At 38.2% G+C, this 21,021-nt stretch overlaps 2 protein-coding genes across 7 annotated transcripts in view; one reads left to right on the plus strand and one right to left on the minus strand.

Moving 5' to 3' along the window:
• The window catches only part of LOC145944121 (uncharacterized), a 399,257-nt gene that overhangs the window by 69,115 nt on the left and 309,121 nt on the right, over nucleotides 1–21,021 (plus strand). For 3 of the 4 annotated variants that reach the window (XM_083052238.1, XM_083052240.1, XM_083052241.1), the window contains exons 4-5: nucleotides 9,809–10,005; nucleotides 10,117–10,158. In XM_083052238.1, coding sequence (XP_082908364.1) covers nucleotides 9,809–10,005; nucleotides 10,117–10,158 — 239 coding nt within the window. Of the gene's footprint in view, nucleotides 1–9,808; nucleotides 10,006–10,116; nucleotides 10,159–21,021 lie in introns of those variants that run through there. The other variant, XM_083052242.1, reaches the window with a different exon arrangement.
• The window catches only part of LOC145944111 (uncharacterized), a 332,431-nt gene continuing 311,592 nt past the window's right edge, over nucleotides 183–21,021 (minus strand). The window contains exons 15-21 of one of the 3 annotated variants that reach the window (XM_083052206.1): nucleotides 8,364–8,576; nucleotides 6,551–8,200; nucleotides 5,743–5,991; nucleotides 4,838–5,293; nucleotides 4,306–4,581; nucleotides 3,545–3,811; nucleotides 183–3,184 (exon numbers count right to left, since the gene is read on the minus strand). In XM_083052206.1, coding sequence (XP_082908332.1) covers nucleotides 3,012–3,184; nucleotides 3,545–3,811; nucleotides 4,306–4,581; nucleotides 4,838–5,293; nucleotides 5,743–5,991; nucleotides 6,551–8,200; nucleotides 8,364–8,576 — 3,284 coding nt within the window. In that variant the 3' untranslated portion in view covers nucleotides 183–3,011. Of the gene's footprint in view, nucleotides 3,185–3,544; nucleotides 3,858–4,305; nucleotides 4,582–4,837; nucleotides 5,306–5,742; nucleotides 5,992–6,550; nucleotides 8,201–8,363; nucleotides 8,577–21,021 lie in introns of those variants that run through there. The other 2 variants (XR_014426620.1, XM_083052207.1) reach the window with 2 other exon arrangements.

The raw sequence follows: 21,021 nt of genomic DNA on the forward strand, positions 1-21,021 counted from the left end.
TTTATCACTCGCATCACATTATCAGAAGTACATAATCTTTCCTTCCGGACTTTTTTTTATGCAATTGAAACAAAAGATAATTATGATAATAAAAATATATTTTGTCGGTGAAATTAAAATGGTTTATATGACAGCTGACAAAGGATATCTGGAATAGAGACAAAAAAAATGATTTCGGGATGCACGTTGTAAATTGATCTTTATTACAAGAAATTACATGACTAATTTGTACATATAAAATATAAATATCATACAAATACTATGATACAGAGACGCATGTTTTCCGGTGGAAAGTGGAAGTAGATTGCTAGTTACAATTAATAATTACTATCACTATAATTCGTTATTATTACTGTTGTATTCACGGCAGACGGACTGATACGCTCTTGGCAATGTTTTTTTAACTCATTGTCAGATTGAATTCGGACACGCGACAATATTATATAAATTTTAACGTTATACGCGATAAACTGAAAAAACCTTTTTCGCGATTTTCGAACAAACGGAAGTGAAAATTCCTGGATATAATTCTTTTGGGAAGTCTTTGGGGAGAACGAAACGTTAATTATCGTAGCCGATCGCAACAATTTGAGTAATTAACATGAAAAATTGTAATTTTTCTGTGATAAACAATTGGTTCAACAATATATTATACATCGGACATTCATTATTAATAGAAAGAACCGACAGATAAAGCAATGACGACGATTTCAGCGGTAAATTCACATTTTCTTTGGTCGTTGATGAGCGAGATACGGAGAAACGAACGTGTAGAATCTCTTTAATTAGCACAGGGCGACACGAAGGAGTCACTTGGCTTTACTTTCCATCCGTGGACGATTAGTTCGGTGCCGTTCCACGAATCTGTGGAAATGATGTTCATGCCTTCGCATTTACATCTCGCGTTTAACGCTAAATGCGGCTCATTAAATTTTTTAGTCCGCAGTGATATTCGCTGTGCAATTTCAAAATTATATTAGAGATATACATATATATATTATTTAAATTTAAAAAATTTATTTTTTTAGAGATGCTCGCATTTAACGCTAGATGCAGAATATAAATGTGTCTATATATATACGTGTGATAATCAGTCGCGTGTTCGCGTTTTATTCACGTCGGTACTCACGTACAATATTGTTTCGCATATTGTGTGTGTATATGTATCTGTGTATACGTGTATATGTGTGTGTGCTTATATATTCATATACATATACGTGTGTATCATGCATAAACCTCAAGGTATAACAGTTTAGGACGAGAAAAACAGGTCGTTTTCCATCGATATCGGTCCATCACGACTCGCATCAGAAAACTAGAATACCTCTGTTTCTGCCCTCCCCCTTTCTTCTCTTTTACGCATTACTCCCATGCCGATTTATTTTTATCCCATCTATTTTTATTCTTCCCGACTTTATCCCCGTCTGTGCTTATATCCTCTCTCTGTGTCCTCTCTTCGCATAACATTCTCATTAGAAACGAGTGATTTTTTTTCTCTCCTTTCTCTCTTTATTTCTCTTTTTTCCATAAGTTTCAATAGCACTCGCGCGAACATTTCTCACGATTAGCAAAAGTTTACGGTTTATTGTTATTCTCATCTCTCTTCCTTCTTTTCCATGCGCGCGTTTATTCTTTCTTTCTTTCATTCACTCTGTCTCTTTTTTCGCTTTTTCTCTCTTTCTAAGTGAGTTACAGAACCCTACGAAGTGCGGTAACTGTTGATAACGATTAAAGCTACGATAATACCATGAATTAACGTGCGTGTATTAAATACATTACGTACGGCGCATTTCGTTAATCGATTGATCGTTAATGGTATATAAAAGATTTCTTTTTCTTGCACTATTTTGGCAGTGCGTTGCTCGTTCACTCACGGCAAATTTCTCCCAAATTGCTTTCGTTTGGCTTTTCTTCCAGATCGAAGCTCGATATTATGATGAAAAAAATTTGCATTTATTTCTAACATCTAACTTCTATTGTTACGAATCCATCGACAATCTAAATTAATTAGCATTGCTGAATTTCTTCTCTCTCCCTGAATCATCGGCGAAAGATCATAGAGAAAGAAAAATTTAGCCACTCTCTCGTTGCTTTTTAGATTGTAGATGATCTCAATTGTTGGTATTGTAATAATCGAGATTGTTCGTATAATTATAGCTAACTTGCGATCGTTTATGATCCGGTTTTCTCGATTTTCACTCGACTGTCTTTTAAATCCGCGATTGACTCGATCACGAATATGTAATATCGTATTGTTTCTAGATTGAGATTAATATTTCTAGTGTCTACCGCGACAGTTTTATCCTCTTTGTTCGTCGCTGTTCCCGATGAATTATACGCAATTTGACCGATTGGCCGGCAGTCTTTAGATCGGAAATTTACCTCTTATAACTTACTAATGGCATCAGTCAGACAGTAGTATGGCAGCGATGGTGTTTTAAATAACTCTGACGTGAATAATAGAATGCGAAAACAAAGTATATCAACTCTCACATAAAATTATTATAATGCCAATATAAACACGGCACGGAACATTTCTCTCGAAACTGACTTACTTGTGTCGCTATAAAAACACGCGAGAATTGCTTAATTATCTTCGTCATGTATCCTGAGAAATATATCGTTGAAACTGAAACAATCGCAAAATCTCTAACACGAATACATTTTTCGTTAGAACTCTATAATATAACTTCTCGATAAGACACGTGCGTGTGCGTGTACGTGTGCGAATACTTCGGTGTGAGACTTTTTTTTTTAGCTTTCCTCGTTACTCGTTTAATGTTGCTAGTACCGTCTTAGGCTTAACAATACGATGACGATGACAGCGACCACAATATATCATTAACAACTACTGGACGGAGTCGAGCGACATCGACGCCATTTCCCTGCTAATTTATTCCATTTAATTCGGCGACCTCGCTCGTCTCGTTTCAACGATTAAATTCGTAGGTGGATGGGCGGGATTGATGATGTGATCAACACGCGGTCGTGCGTGCTGATCTGAGTTTACGTTAGGTGATTTTAATCTCGGCCGTTGTCGGCTGCTGAGGACAGGAATCGAAGCAGGTGACCAGAAGAACGTGGCTCTTACAAGCCTCCACTCTTTTCTGTAGAATGCACGTCTCCGCCATCAGAGCTTCCAAAAATGACGGATTTCGCCAGTCCATACCGTCCTCCACGTACACTATTTTTAAAATGAGATATGATCGAGCATGTCACTAATCAAAATTTGCTATATATCGTAAAATTATAGACACTATATAAATATTATTAAATCCATAAATATAATAATATTCATTATTAAATCAATTTTACTTAGAAATTTGATTTAAATAAATTAAATATATATATATATACACAAAGTTATACATATATGTTGCAGTAAAATTTAATGATTATTATCGAATTATATTAAAAAATCGTGACACGTTCTCTTTCGGAATAATAAAAGCAATGCAATTGTGGAGAAAGAAATTAAAACATCTAGACGTGACATTTGAATCTTTTAGCGATCTGCCGATCACAAAAAAGAACTGATACTTACGATTATAATCCCAGCGAGTGTCGGGTACCATTAGACGTCTTTTGGCGTTTCGTAACTCCAGTCTAAGAAGGCGCTGGCGCAGGCGCAGGCTGTGTATCCTGGACATCGTTCCACGTGGATTCGAGCGTACCTGCGCGCGCCTGTCCAGGATGTCTACGTCCTCGCCTGTATACGCGAGAATCGCCGACTCCGCGGGCGGCCCCGGTTGAGCCCGGCAGTGGGCCCGCGACCGCCGAAGCTCGTACCCTGCCGCCCGCTGTTCCACCGCTGAAACACCCGCACAACGTCGAGGTTAAAACCCCCAGCGCGCCACCTGAGGAGAATCACCGTACGGCGGGATCGTTTTAGAGCTTGCGTATATCCTTTCTAGGAATATGTGAAGAAGACTTCCGACAATTTCGTGCTTTGCATATTTGACTGGAGTCGGATATTAGATAGTTTTGAAAAGATTCGAGCAGTTAGATTAGATAATAGGATAAATAACGAGAGAAGAGATGGAGTGAAATTTCCATGCGAAGCGAGTTATTTAAAAAATCAACTAATTGCTGCTACTACTATATAAAAAAAAAGCGAATAGATTCCTCTCGGACTATTTTCTATATTTTAATTTAGCAGCAGATATATAAGCACTTTTCTTAAATGTATATCGATCCCAGTTAAAATTTTTTTTTTTTTAATTAACGCAATTAATAATTTTGTAAATATTAGATCGATCGTACGATTTTTCGTGAATGAATGGTCGAAAGATGCTTGATGATTACCTTGATGTTCCTGTAACGCGCCGGTTTGCCGGGACGAATCGCTAGCGATACTACTCGTCTCACTGTCTCTAACGATACTGTCGTAACCGGAGCTCTCGGCACGATGTCTGGACAGGGTGGCCGGTGATAGTTTAGCCGCTCGCGGTGTTGTATCTGCACCAGAATCGGAGCTCTCCTTGTTGAGGCCGAACGAGGAGCCGAGGCTAAGGATCTTGCGCTGCATTCGTCCGGAGGACGGCGCCGGAGACGGTATTGAAAATTGCAAGGGGGTGCCGCCTGAAATATAAAATATATAAATATTATTTACTATCTTTAATATGACGGAACAGCGCGTTGATTTATTAACAGATTTAATTTTTTTAAGTACAAATTTATTGAAAAATGCAATTGAATATTTCTATTTAAATCGAGAATTAAAGACGTTACGATTGAATTTTTTATCGATTTTTAATCGATACAAATTTTTATAAAAATGTCGTAAAGATTGAAAAATACCTGAAAGCGTTTTTTAAGACTTTAACGTTGTTCGTACCTTGTATCTTGAGATCTTCTTCGAAGTCGGATTTTCCTGTTACCGTTCTCTCGGATCTCTCGGCAGCCGTGAATAGCTTCTTCGCTTCTATATATTCCTCCTCAGGATCCGAGCCGGACGCTCCATTTCCGGGTATCCTTTCGATCTCTTCCTTCAAGTTCGGATTCGAAGCGCCATCCGGATGCCTCAGACTAGAGATGTTGCAGTCGCCCAGCTTGCCGCAGTACCTTCTTGGACTGGCGAGATGGGCGACGCTACTGGGATACCAATAAGAGGCAGTGGCGGGTCTGGACATGCTCTGACGACAATTATCGCAGATCTTCTCCTGATCCGGCTTGCCGGCTATGTACGCGGGTTCACTGTAGATGCTGCCGTGATTGCTCACGTTGTCGTTGAATAAGACATCCGAAAGAGACAAGGATTGACAGCGAGACGGCGGACGGAAGACGGTCGCTGCTGGAATTTGTCCTGCGTTAATGTTATACTGGATGTAGACCGCAGATTGCTGGGGCTGGGTGCCTCGATGAAATCGATTTCTCATTTGAAAACAATCTTTTATTTTTAACCGAACGGCAGATCACGACTCTGATTTTTTATTTGCGTTATCGTAATTCTATATTTTGTTTCGCATTTGTTTCAATTATTAATAAAGAGAATTGAGGGGGGATTCATAAAATAAAGTATTGTTTTTATGCGAATTTGAAAATAAATTAAAATCTTAGATTTAAAATCGCTTTTAATTGCGACGATCGTGAGTGAGGAATTATACAGCTTGTGTACGTAATCCTGAAGAGAACGACAAATAACGCCTGTCTCTTGAAACAATTTAATGTAGCAGTAAAAAGAAATCTGTCTGGTTTTCTTTTTATCGTCTATAGAATTGATATTCAATCTCAAAAACTTACATGGAGCCTCTCGTACGTTGACGGTGGAAGAATTTTCTCTCTGATAAGTCACGGAGTTGGAAACGTTGGCGAGAGCGAGTTTGCTTTGGTAGAGCTCGTGGAGACGGGCCAGCTGATCGAACTTGTGCCTGGTCTCTTGCTCGAGAAAGTCTTCGTGGTCGAAGTACGGCCTAGGTAGAACACCGGCACCAACCGGTGGCGGATAATGCGGTCTGTATCTCTCCGTGTCTGACATCACCGACATGGAGTCTGGAAATGATTTTTTTTTGTTTCGTATACCTTTCGTCCAAGTTTTTATATCTTATACCGTCCAAGAAGTCGCCGGATAAGAACGAAGGGGGAAAATAGCGGAACTAGGAGACAGCTGTCCGCTTTGGTTTGAGAAGGAAGGGACGCAATGACATGTAATTATATCGGAGTCTCTGTCTTCGAGAGAAGTTATTGTTTTCTACCGCGCATGGCCTATTATAAGCTTCTAGGATCAAAAAATCGATTTCGAGACCATACGGAGAATTGCTACAGAAGTTTATTGAAGTTTTTACAACAAATGAAATTGCGGGGAGATAAAAGTTGAATGTGATTGTATGATTGAAAGAAACATTTTTACAGAAATTGTATTATCTTGATTCAAAGAGCGAGAAACGCCTAGGATAAATTATAGTAAAATAAACTCAACCTTCGACAATTAAACGGCATTATAAATATTTATAATTAATATTGAAATAATTAAAAAATATATATATAATATTGAAATATAATTGAAGTATAATTAGAAAACTGAGTATTCTGCATAGATGAAATTACTCACCTGTGAAAGTTGATACCACGGTGAGATTTTCTTGGCTAAGAATTCTTAGAGGATGTTCTTCCTGATCGCTCTCGGGCAGAGGATTTTCACCCATACAGAGCGCGATGTCCTCTTCAGTGACTTGTAAGCACGAGTCTTGCATAGGTACCGGTTCCAAGTCTTCCACCTCGACAATCTCCAAAATCTCATCCTCCGAGGACAACGAATGCCTCGAAGGCAGAACGATATCCTTGTGCGACAAATTCAGACTTTCCATGGAGACTTCCCGGCTTACTCCATTACTGAGCGGTTCGATCAACGGTAACGGCGGAGGTACGACAATTTCTTCATCATCGTCTTCGTCATCCGGCAGCTCGAGCTTCCCCTTTTCGACACTGTCATCCATCACCGGGCTCGCCGTCAGATCTAACCCCGAATCCGTATTGGATTTAACGTTAAGCAGATTCAGCTTGGCGCTCAATTTCTCGGTTATATCCTCGATCTCGTTCGCTTTCAAGCTGTCGCTCTCCGCTGTGGACAATGACGTATCGTCGTCCTCCGCACCGCCGCAGGTTTTGAACTGCGTCAGTTCTTTAAACTGACCGGACGATTGACCGGAGGACATCTTGGAGGAGTCGAGCCTCGGCCCGGCGTGTTTCGTCCGCTGTATCTGCGACGATTGATTCTCCACCCATTTCCTGATCATGCTCTTCTTGTGACTGTCCATGAAACCGTAGCCGGCAGACGAATGCTGATGAGTGTGCAGTTGCAGCGCCGGCGCGCTGGTCAACTGCATCGGCCCGTCGATCCACGTCTCTCGTTTGTGATGCGAATCTTTCAGCATGTGTCTTGCCTCCGCCACCTTCGACTTTGAAATTCTCGGACCGTCTATCCACTGTTCGTCGGAGCCGCCGCTCGGCGCCGCTACCGGGATCTTGCTACCTGGCGAATCGTTGAGTTTAGACGACGAGGACGCGCTCTTCGACGAGGAGTTCTTCCTGGCCGGACTCGCCTTGGGCGTCGCGCTGTGCGCCGGCGAGGTCTGCTTCGACGCGGTCTGCGTCAACGTCTTCACCGTCTTGGATTTGTGCGCCGGACTGCGCTCCTCGGGGCCTCCCTTGCTCGGTCTCTCGGCGGCGGAACCGCGAAGTATCCTGCCCATCGCGCAACGATTGTCGCCGGAATTCAAGCTGGGAATGTAGACGGGCGGGTGCTCGCCGTCGGTGGCATCGTCGGCGCTCGGACCTACGTAAATCACCGTATCCGCGGACAGATCGCTCGAGCTGGGATCGCACTCGCTATTTTGTCGAGCCGCCTCCTCGCCGGAACTTCCGCCGCTCCCGGCACCTTGCGTGCCGCCGCCGACGAACTTGATCTTTCGACGTCGCATCCGGTGGATCCTCGACGCCAGTTGAACGGTGGTGAGAGTTTCCGTATAGTGCTGGGCGTTGGGCGACACGTGGGCTATCATAGCCGCGTGGCAGGTCAGAGAACTTAGGCACTCCTTGAGCAGTTGCGTTAGTTTGTGCTCCTTGTACGGCAGATGCTTCTGGCCGTTGAAGATCGCGAGCAGAATGTTGCCCAGACCAGAGAGGGGAATTCCGCCCGAGGACTTGCCGCGGTCGGAATTTCCTAGGTCCATCAGATGCAGCCGACTTCTGCCACCGGCAACTGCACAGTCGAGAAACACAGCGGTTATTTTTGATTTTCGTAGCATAAAGACAATAACGATATCGCGTATTTAGACTTAAACTCTGAAATAACGAATCCGTGGGGGGGGGGGGGGTAATATATATAGTGGATTCAAGGGAATTCGAGACGAAAATTTATTTACCTCCGCCCTTGCCGGCGACGCTGTATTGATACACGTGCAATGTGTAGAGCATATGCGCGTCGCCGTCCTCCCGTTGACGACCGGCGACTGCTGCATCGAGGTAGAAGGCCGCCCGTTCCGCCGTAGGCGCACGGAGCTCGCTGTGTTGCTGCAATTGAAGGGTACCAAACAGTGGATCGTCCCTGAGGTATACGGCCGGCGACTGCTCGGAGTCTGGGAATAAAAGAACGGCCAGTGTTACGTAAAGTTCGTCTCGGATTTTCGCGAAAAAGATAGCGCAGATTTTGTATGGAGTTCTTATGCAATGTTTCGCGTCTGTCGCAGACATATAATCTTACTTTCATCACGTTGTTGCGCATAAGAAATTCTTCAAATTAATTGGATAAAAGTCTCATCATATTACTAGCATTTCTTCTTATTTTATAAGATATACATACAAAATATATATTTTATAATATAATATATCGTCTTGTGTATGATATATTTTTTATAAAATTTATATTATACTAGAACAACACAAGCGCGCGCTATGCGCGCGCTATTCTTCGGTTTTATGTTTAAAAAAATATTTTAAAAAAATAATATAAAGTTCGTTTAAATTCGATTAATTTTTTTTGACAGAAATCAGCTGATAACTGTCAAAAATATTAATCGTGTTTAAAGTATTATAATATATTATTTAAAACATTATTTTAATTTTTATAACATATTATTTTAAAAATTAATTAGCAAATTAATGTTTTAATCAGCTGATTTCTATTACAAAATATTAATAATAAAGCGAAATAAAGCGAAAATTTGCTAATTAAATATTTTAGCTTACATATTTATATTTATATTGTGTATGTTATAATTTGCTAATTAAATTTTTAAATAATAATATAGTAAAAGTTATAAAGTAGTAATATGTTGTAAATAATATGTTATATAATATCTTATTCTCGATTAATATTTTTTCTTTCTAAAGCTATATCTTTTCGAACGAATCTCCTTCGAGTTTTAATTAATTATTAATATTATATATAAGTCATGTATATAGTATCGCGCGCGCGCTATTAGAGTGAAGTTGCCGACGTTTGTAGCGAATAGCGGCCATTACCGAAACGCCGCGAGTATCAGGCAGTTCGAGCTGCGTCCCGCTGTGATTAATTAGTAAGCATAATCGTTAGAAACGATTTCTAACCTTTGTATTGTAACATTTATCAATCGCATATCACAATTTCAACGTTAATATAATAGTCGTAATTGTTCGAAACGCATATTTCGCGAAAAATTCGATGCAAAATGCAATCTTGTCAACATAACCCAACTTAACCTGTTTTCGTGCGCGCGAATGTGTTGCGATATATTTATCGTTAATTCTAGTTTACATACATTTATATTGTGTATGTCATAATGCGAAATAATAAGATTATTCTAATATCTATGTATTTTATTTGTTACAGGTAACATTGCGGTGCACAGTGCGATTCGCGCGTCGTGTCGGGAGTGTCGTGTAAAGTTTCGCGCGTCGGGAGTGCCGTGTAAAGTGTCGGGCGATCGTAATTATTCGTGTTTTCGCGAGTGTCGTGAGTGTTACCATGGACCAAGAGAGGAGGAGGAGGCCCAGGGAGGCATCGAGCGGCGTCTGGACAACTGTGAGGTATGCAAAATAAAAATATTTCTTTTAAACTGCATTTTTTTATAACTGTTTATGAGATATTCGACACACACATATGTATATGTATACATAATTTGAATATTTTGTTTTCAGATCAATGTGTGCTGTACTACAACTCAGCTATTGCACGTATCGGTGAGTGAGAAATGTTATAATATTCCGAGCGATAAGCGATATAATGACTATATCTATGCATTTTGATTATAAAAAATGAGAAAAGCCAGACTCTTTTCTTCCCCCCCTCCCCCCAAAATGTATCACGCGCAAAATTTTACCCCGAGTTCGCGTAAACTTCCTAACATTCTCCGTTTATTTGATTCCATTATTTCGCGGAAAAATAATATTCGCGAAAAAGAACAGGACGGAAGAGGCTCGAGATGCAGGTGTGCGCTATTCAGGGCCGTAAATCGGTCGAAGCGGGGCTCGAGATATCCATGGGACGCCTCGTTCTAAATTACGACGTCGATAAAATGTCGGGAGATATGTCGCGGGAGATACCTACGTTTCGCTATCGCGCTTTATCACGCGTCCATAGTCGGTCGGGGTGGACTTACATGCGAATAATCAACGTAATGCGAAACACAGCAGTAAATAGTGATCAGCGTAAAAGGGCAATTACGAGATCGGCGGGAAAATACGAGCGCGTGGACGATCGGACAATCGGATCAGGCAAGGTAATCTTCGTATTGTGTTGCTGTTTAGCCGCGCAAATAAAAAGTCCGATCGTAAAAGAACGAAGAACGGAGGAAATGTAATTAAAAGGATAGTTACTCGGATAAAAAAAATTTTCGAAGAAAGCACTGCGAGCTATCAATTATTACACATTGGACACACGACGATAAACATCACGATCGTGTGTATTGTTGTGGAATAAAAAAAAATAAAATTACAAGCTAGACAAAGTTTTTGATACGGCTTGTAGATTACATCTGACATAATGAGACATAAAAATCTGATTCTGCTTAAATAGAAAATGCAAAATCTTCTATCTATCAAATTGTATTATATACTGCTGTTTGTAAAAATTGCAACACGGCTAATATCATTATTCCTTCATGGTGTTGCAATTTTCACAAACAGCAGTGTATATGTGACATATACGATATTTTGCAATATCAATTATATGCATAAATTGCATAATAAATATATATAACATATATTCATGTGTAAAACAATTTTTTTAGAAAAGATGTCTTAAAGTCTTAAATCATAAAATATGAAACAAAAAAAAAGAAAGAATAGAAAATGCTACGAACGTATTGCACGTATTCAGGTTGCTTTTCGCGCTGAGATATTTGAAATCGTATGCTCCACGATGGGAGGAGGAACAGTAGGTAAATTGAAAAAGCAGACTAAGGATTTCTTCGCGTCATTGCATCGGAATCCAGTATCGATCTGTGAGAATGCTCGTAAAAATTGCGATAGCGAATTCATGCGAATTTTTAATCGAAAAACTATACTATAATTGCGAGAATTGCCTATTATATTCTTGCTAGGTTTACTGTAATACATGAAAATTGCAGGCAGTCAGACAAAATTAAACATAAATTTTTTAAACTTGTGTAATATCAAAATTCGGGTATAAAAAAATAGCTGAGAAAAATTTATCTCTCTGAAAGATCACTAAAAGTAACGTAAATATCATTAAAACGTTAACGTATGGCGTTTGACAATATATTTCTTTTCGCATTTATAGCGAGAGGTCTGCAAAGAGGGGTCCGAAACGAACGTACGGCAAATTTAATTCAAGTAATGCTTTTCGAGTACCTTACTCTCGAGTAGCTTTTTATCCAGCACTGTGCATTGTACATTCGTCCACCTGAAATTACCTCTCGTCGTCGCTCTTCACCGTCCACACGTGTATTTTTTTATGTGTCCGTCTTTATGCACTCGGGACACTACGGGACTAATACAGTTGGACGTCGTCCGCGTTTATACAGTGTTTAGATAACCCCACCCATGTTCATAAATTGCCAATTAGCCTTTTACCGCCGCGAGCTCGTCTCGGCGCACTCTTACCTCCGGCACGAAAACGTCGTAAAGGACGCCAAAGGAAGAACGTTAAAGGATAAGGACGGGGCGCGACGACATATGCCGCAGTTTATTTCCGCCCGGCCGTCTGCGACTTTTCACATCTGTTCCTGCCGGAAACCTTTTACCGTTCCTTTATGCCGCGCCGGGAAAATAGCGCCGCGAATCTCGCATCAAGTCTTCGGAAAACGCGAGCTTTCCGTCGAATCATTGAATGATTGATTTCGACTATATCCGATATTATATTAGACGAGAGAATTATTATATAGTTTGAGCCAGTTGAGCATGCGATGAGAGAACAAGGAGCGCGCGCGAAAGCAGGAAATGGGAGTATCCTCTACGCTTACCAGAGTTCCCTTGATTTTCGTAATTTGCGAAGTCTCAGGAAACCGACTTAACCGAAGTAGATGTTCGATAATGAAATTCGACGAAGCGTATCCAGCAGATATAAGAGAGAAAGAGAGAGAGGCGACATCGAAATATTCACATAGATTATATAAAACGGGGACTGCAATAAAATAAAAATTTTTATTGCACAGGAACTGTTGGAATTATCTAAATTTATATATATATATGTATTTATTTATAAATTATCAATTTATACTTTTCTACATATAAATTTAGATAATTCCACAAATCTCCTATATACCAAAAATATTTAATAATGCGCGAAAGTGAACGCGATAGTGCTTTGTAGGACTTTGTAAGAATCCGAATTAAGGGAGGTATTTAATATTCATGAAACGCGTGAAGTGGCCCGAATAAGTTCGCGGTTTCGGCTTGTGCTGGCATTAAGGCGCTGTGATAAAGTAAGGAGGAAAGTTGATAATTGTTAAAGTGGTAAGAAAGTACTGCATTTAATAGTTAGAAGTGAATTTTCTATAATGTCAATACATATTTTTTATTCTTAAATTATGAAACTTTAAAATCTTTTTAACTTTTATTTTATAGATAACAGACATTTCTTTAGATTTTAGAGAAAAGTAAGAAAAAAAGAGAACACAGACACACATTAATACATTATATAAATTTCTTCAATATATTATTATAATAATTATACATAAATAGTAATGTCATTTGTATCGCTCGACATATCCAAATATATAGGAAGGCAAATTTATAGAACTGCATTTTATTGTTACACCGTATTACATAAAATCTATTTCATTATACCGTATAAATTTTCCGATTTCTCGATCGAGAAGTGACATAAACGGCTCCGAAATGAAGCTTAAACTTTGCAACTGAAACATGACACTCTGAAATTCACGACAGACTTCGAGGTAATAATAAGGACAGCCCGGTCTCGACGTTATACGAATATACGCGCAGGCGCGTATATATATGTATATACACACTGTGTGCTCGCGTATAATAATTCACACAGATACAGAGCGTGGATGTGCAGAGGCGGCGTAGCAATATCCATAAAAGGGACCGGAGGATGTAATATTACAGGCATCTGTGCCCTGCGGTGTAAAAGTACCGCGAGGAAGGAGACGACGAGTTTGCGATGTCGATGACTACGACGCAAAGCTCGCGACGAGGTAAAGGGAAAAGCGATCTGCAAAGAGTCTTCCTCTTGGCACGTAAATACGTAATGGATGCGGTTTCGACTTAGGACAATTGCGAGCGAATGAGCGAGCGTCGCGGGTATTCAAGGAAAAAAAAAAAAAAAGAAAGAAAAGAAAAATGCTTCACAAAGGGGTGCCTGCACACCCCTTCTTTCTTTCTCTCTCTGTCTTTATCTCTCCACTTCTCCTAAATAAATCGTTTTTCGACGCGTTTCGAATACAGTTTCCAAGTCCCTTCGATCGTAACAGTCCTCATCGTCGCTGGGGCAGAAGGGCAGTAAAGGAAATCTGTTTCGCCTTTCCGGACGGCCGGCTGCGCCCCGGTACGCGACTTGTTTCCTGAGCTCCGCAATATTTCCACGAGAAGTTTCTCGCCCCCGAACACGCGTATCGTTATGAATCAGAGCCCTTCGGGACGGTCTTATCCGCTTGCATCGTTATTAAAGTCGGTCGACACCACGCCGGGATTTTCTTGAGGAAGTTTAGAAGTTATTAGATAATATTGATCCTTTCATTATTGTGTAACATTTTAAGGCCAAAAATAGTGAGTCAAATAGCTAAAATGCATGTAGCACACTGGAACATATTATGATATATACGTACTTTTATAATTTTAGCCGCATTTGACCATTTTTATAAAAAAATTTGTTAATATCATCTCTCGATGATAATATCATCGAGGGTCTTGACAAATTTGTCATCACTTTTTATAATTGATGAAAGGAATTATTTTATAATTTGAGGACAGCATGTACCTCTTTCTGGAACAAAGTAATTTTATCCTTTACGGTTTAATAACATCTTACGGGTTCCTGAGGGTTTAATATCCTGAAACACCTTCATTTCATGGACTCCAGAGGGAGAGAGAGAGCGACATCACGGTCATTGATGCGAGTTCCCTAAGGTCTTTCTTGGCATATAGAATCTATATTATACAACGTGATCTATGGGAAATTGATCTTTATAATTGTTATAAAAATTGTTTGCAATCGATCACGCGTTGCTCGTCAATAGTTCACGACGAACGAAACATCTGTTATAGAAAAATGCAACGTATAAAATGTGTAGATAGATAACTGATGAGAAATATGCATAACATCGTCTTATAATATTCGAAAGATAATATCCTGAAAAGTATAGTTAAAATATCATACATCATTCGAAGCATCATGACTTATTTCTCCGTTCACTTCGGTATAAAAGTGCATTATAGAGACACGCCGCGGTCGACTTTTCCGGAAGTGTTAAGATTGATGTATCGACTGTACTGGGACCGCCTCCCTTGTGTTTGCATGAAATAAGGGGTTGCTCGATTCGCAGGACACCCAGTGTATTCACGTGCAATATCACAGAGGGATCTTTTGGCGGCAAAAAAGAGAATAGGAAGGGAGAGCAGAAGAAAATTAATGAATCCTCGGATCGCGTATTAAAGTAGCCGTTTTGAAGGACGAAATCTTGCGTGGCTTGAGGTATCTACAATATATATTTGCCGAAATAAGTGTTACTAGAATTTCCCTAGACGTGGTGGACGAATAACGCGGATATGAGAGCGACGTGAAAAGGTTAATGAAAGTTCAACGACGCCGACATCTCCTCGCAAGTGAAGGAGACGGAATTAATGGACGAATTATCACCCGTCGCCGTCAGACGACGTGCAAGAAACTCTAAAGAAATATTCTTTTTCAGAGAGATACGATTGATCCTTTCGCGCGAAAACGTATTTCCCGTAAATCACTTTTCACTGTAATGCGCTTGGAAGGTATTCGTTTTTCCAGTCGCTAACTTTATTTTTCCACCGGCGAAAAATGTCTCAGCGAGGAAACTTTTAATGTAAACTATACTTTTGATTTTTAATGTGCTGCAAATTTATTTCTTCTTCGTTCAATCTGTTACACTCATTTGGACCTTGTCACGTTCATGCAGTTAGATATTTCATAAAGAATTTATTTATTTTCTTCTTTATCGTTTCTTTGCTCGCATCAAGTCTCTCTCTTTCTCTCATTTACGTTATACGCACAAATACACACTCGAACTAAACACAATTTAATTTTTTAGAGACTATATTCATTGAATTATTTTGGTAACAGTTGCCAAATTCAACGTGAATCTCTTTCTTCATCGGGAGATAATTTGCCGAGGCATTTTTGTAACTTTTATGAGGGGATGGGCTGCCGGATCTTCTCTTCGCAGCGAACAATTAAAGAAAACCGTCGTCTTATGTACCGGGTCTTAGCTTCCGAGCGAATGGTACAGGGTAATGGACCGTGGCCGACCTTCCCATGGGGAAGGAAAACTTATGGCCGTTTCGGGAACGACACGCTTTCCTCGCTCTGCCACTCGGCACTTTAACGGCACTCGTCTTTTGTGCCTGACAGTGCACGGCAAACCGCCGCGCCGGTTACGATCACGATGATCTTAAGTCAGACAGTCGTACGTAAAGCTGTAATTCGAAAATATGATTAAAAATAAATTAAATTTTAATAATAAAAAAATTTTAGTTTAAACAAAGTAAATTATATATAAAGTAAAGAAATTATAGATAAATTTATTTTTCATTTTTAAGGAGATGCAATATAAATGGTCTATATTATTTTATCATTACACGACGACCCCGACGACTTATTAAATGGTATAATAAAAAGAACTATATAAAGATGAATTTTTTTAATGATAAAAGAATTTAAAAATTAATACTTACTGGTGATAATTATATAATATAAGAAAGATTAAAATATTTAATTTAATAGAAAATTTATTAAAATAACAAAAAAGGAAATAAATAGTTGCATTTATACTGATTTATAACATATTTTGTTATGGTGAATCGTGTTGTTCATAGTCTTAAAAATCGTTTGATCAAAATCCAGGACTCAATGTGGTGATTGATAGTTTACCGAGCTGCTATACTTTCTGAGCTATCGAATCGATGTGGTATCGCGGTTATTGATATCGCGAGTATTTCGATCGACGAGTCGGTTAGCAATCAAATTGAGTATTAACAAACAGTTCGAGTAATCGGACATCCACGGAACGATAGTCGGCTTAGTGGTGAATCGTTTTGAACTATGGTTGATATTTTTCAGACTAGCTAGTATTGCCAGAATTTCGAAATTCTCTGCGATACGATGCAAATCTGCGATAAAAACATTTTAATTTAATATTGATCAAAATTTAATATTGATAAAAAGTTAAAAAATTTGATTACTATTTGTGTCGTGTAAATATAAAAATATACAAAGCAATTAAACTTTACATTTATAAAAGCAATAACATATAACAACAAAAAAGAAAAATCTTTTTTTAAAAAAAGAAGAATCTTTTTTTAAATATTTGAAATATTTTTAATAATTTTTATATATAATATGAAATTTTATTAAATTTATATCACATTAATATTCAATTATTTGTATTTTAATATTTGTTTCCAAATTCTCTAAAAGAAGCTTTATCAATTTCTAGCAAACAAATCATTTTGCTTTTTTTTTGTCCGAAATAGATTTCATGTCAAGTTGAATAGTAATTTTTCACGTTTTCATCTGAGACATAGTAAAGAGAGAATCTAGAATCAAGAAAGTACGAAATGCAGAACGTGTAGCAATCTTCCCTTATCTCGCGTCGCACTTTCTATTCCATTTTCCTTCCTTTTTTTATATTGCAAATTTTGTGCGCTTTTTTCACTCGTTTCACTTGTATGTTACACACATTAAAAGCTGCCAACATGGCGTTTCGACGTTTTGTTTCCTCACTATTATTCTCTACTTTCGTTCTTATCTCCACGAGACCGATACGTGAGAGAAATATAAAACAGTAACGGATGGTGAGAATTATCGCAAGCTTTCTCTCGCCGTGAGCGAAGGGAAACGGGCGGAAAATATCCTCGATTCTCTTCTTTTGCTTGCCGTTCCGTTCGTTGATATGCATGACGGCCGATTAAAATGAATACGATTGGATGAAATCCTCTGTTCACCACACGGGGGATCTGTATAAGGTGATTCAAAGTCCATCTCTTTCAATTTTCAAATAAACGATGCAATATTGGCCGCATTTTCACTGAAAAAATAAAATTTCGATAAAAAAAGAGTGGAGTATTATTATAATTTATATATAATTTATATATAATATATAATTTAATATTAATCATTTTTAATATTAAGTCACAAATTAAAATTAATATTTTACGCAAATTAAAAAAACACTATTATACCATTAATGAAATATAAAAGATATGTATTGAAAATATTGTGTGAAAAAATAATTAACTATGTGTAATACAATAATTTATTTTTATTGCACATTTTTATTTTAAAATCTGAAGTTGATTTATTACAAATTATCGAGAGAAATGCATTATACTTTTGGCAAAGACTGTTACACACCACTATATGAAATCATTGATACTGCGATGCAATCGCATATTTTAATATAATGATAAATTATTTAAAAGGTAACTCTCTGAATCGCCCTGTCTACCACTTCCCTACTCGGAAACGATTTATTCCGATCAACAGCTTACATATATGTATGTATATACGTAAGCGTGATATTTGGAATTATTTTGCCGCTGTATGAGGGAAAATTGTTTTTATGTAGGCGTCACGCGGATTAATATCGAGTTGTAATATATTTACGCGGATGCATATTGCCGGTTTTTTTCTAGTGCTTATGCATCATCGATCGATATGATATTTATTGATATGTGTATTATCTCTTCTACAATATTATTGTAAATATTTGGCTCTATTGCATATAACTACCGAATATCACGAAATAATTACGTTATTATAAATAATCAGAGATGTTGATGGAACTTCAGTGATTTATAAATGTACTTTGGAAGAGGATATTCTCTCTGCAATAATAATCGCGTACAATGATTTTTGTGTGTACGATGATTTTTTTTAATGGAAATCCAAAATTTAATAGAAATATATATTAAATATAATAAACCAGTGAATACGCTTTTAGTAACAATTTGAGCAACTCGACATTTACACATTAATAATTTATATGTCTGTTAATGGAAAAAAGAGCTCTGAAATTTTTAATATTAATGATGATGAGCATGCATATTTAAATTATATTGAAGGCTTTATTTAGACAATATGGGTGTGTGGATGTAATAGCCAATATGTAAATCGACAGAGAACCAAGTTACTCACTTATGAATGCGTTCATTTATTAACAGCCGGTGCCAGAAGAAGTAGCCTATTCTGGTTTTAAGCTCGGTTAAGTATTAAATATTCCACCGCAAGTTGCCTCAATTATTGCATTAGGACGTTAATTAAATATTCCATTGCATACAGTTAGAAATAACAAAGGTAAATCTTCGTTCGGAGACACTCTCTCCCCTTTCGTCAGAGGTACTCGCGTAAGATCCAGACGTCGAAAACTTTAAATAATTACCAGGCGGGATTATCAAGTTTCCTGGGGAAAACGCGAACTCTTGGAGGGTGCTGCTATACTCGACTTAAATCTCGAGCGCAAAACGCGCTGGTTGCAGCAGGCAGTGGCGTAACTAATGTCCTTGCAGACTGAAAGGAGATAGAGAAAGCTACAGGCAAAAAAGAAATAAGAGAAAAGAAAAAAGGTGGACAAATAGGATAAAGAAAGATAAAGTAAAATAAAAATAAAGATACGCGCATAAGGAAAGAGTGATAGATGAGAACTGTATTATTCGCATGTATTTTCTATTCTATTTTTGTATATATATATATTATCATATTATTATTTAGAATGACGGCGAAGCTCGAAGATTTGAAGAGCAAAATCATTCTTTACTTGAGATGCATAGTTAAAGAACCGTAAATTTCTTTGTAGTAGACTCTCTAAAAATTCGTTACGCCACTGAACTTTGGTTGAAATAAGATGCAAAAGAAGAAAGAGAGAAGAGAAGGAAAAGATGTAGGCGAAGAGGAAAGGAATATATTTATGAAGTCAAGATAGTTCTCTATAGATACGAGTTAATTATTTAATAAGCTGAAAAATTAATTCCATCGCATTTTAATTAGTCCGTATAGCTAGGGGGAAGCGAGAAAAGCTGCTTGGTGCGATCGTTAAGCCAGCATTCAAATGACTCCAACGTGAGTTTTACTCAAAATGCGCGCATCGCACGTATTCAAGGAAAATTTGGTAACTTATACTAATAAACGTCTTAATTTTCGTAAATGCAAAATTCCCAGGAGTGTCTCGCGAGATGGTAGAAAGTTAGATTTTAGCGTACATGTTTGAAACTATGGCAAATTTCCGAATTTGTAGTTTTAAAACCTGTGAAAATTTAAGAATTACACATTGAGAATATATTAATAATAAATTCACAAATTGATTAATATTTGAAACTTGGAAAGAATTTTATTTGTGCAACAAATACATTAAAAAATTTATTTCTTTGGCATTTTCTAATTTTTATTATATTAAAGTACGTCGAAAGAGAGAAAAAAAGAGGAAATGGAAGTTTATGTCTAATTATAAACATTTATTTGAACAATACGTTCGGTCCATTCGGTTCATTAAATTAGATCATAACTCGTGTAATGTTCGCGACATGAGAGAAATATTGCTCGAATTTATATATTCCACTTCTGAAACAAGAGGGAGGATACGCTAGAGCGAATAGCCCCGTTAATTTTCAGGACAATCTCCTTGACGATCATTCCCACAAGTGCACTATAGCAGTCCACCCTCCAAAGACGCGCGACTCTTTATTAGTCCAGCGAGTCCTTGATGATTCTTCGAGATGACACAAAAAGGAACAGATAACAAAAGTAATAGAGAGTGAGTTGTTGAGGGGAAAGGAAGGGGGAGCGGTCAACATAAAATAGAAGGAGGAAATAATCCTGTCTCTCAATTTTACGGACCAAGTCGTCCACTTGGTCGTCCGTGAAGACGAAATCAAATTGCGGCCAATGTCGAGTTCTCGTTTCTACTTCCTAAATATTACCGCGAAATTCTCCGCGCATCATTCTCGGTCGAGAAAGAACAATTTCGACGTTCCGTGCTTTCGAGCATCGTCCTCGCGACCGGTTTTCGTTCGGAGACGTCGGAGATCAAGTCGAACGAGTGTGCGTATCAGGCAAATGGAACGTGCGGGCTATTGCAATTTCCGTGCAGAATTCCGCGGATATGCGATGTAGCTCCGGTCCGGCCGTGCTTTGTCTTTAAACTCGATCATGGCCATAAAATGTTCGTATATTCGTAGGGATGATCTCGGCCGTTCTTTTGACAATCCCCAGAGAATAACATAGGAATATTCGTTCTACAGTATCGTCTCGCAGATTGCGTTATCAAAAAGTACTGGCATAATATAAAACATAATTTTTTTTGTGCGCACAATCTTATACAATATTCATAATATTTTTTAGTGGACTATAATTTGCATGAAATTTATAATGTATGT

The sequence above is a fragment of the Prenolepis imparis genome, unplaced genomic scaffold (assembly GCF_030444845.1).
Source record: "Prenolepis imparis isolate NDT839.2.m4 unplaced genomic scaffold, iyPreImpa1.0 SCAF_12, whole genome shotgun sequence".
In the NCBI taxonomy this organism is placed as follows: Eukaryota; Metazoa; Arthropoda; class Insecta; order Hymenoptera; family Formicidae; genus Prenolepis; species Prenolepis imparis.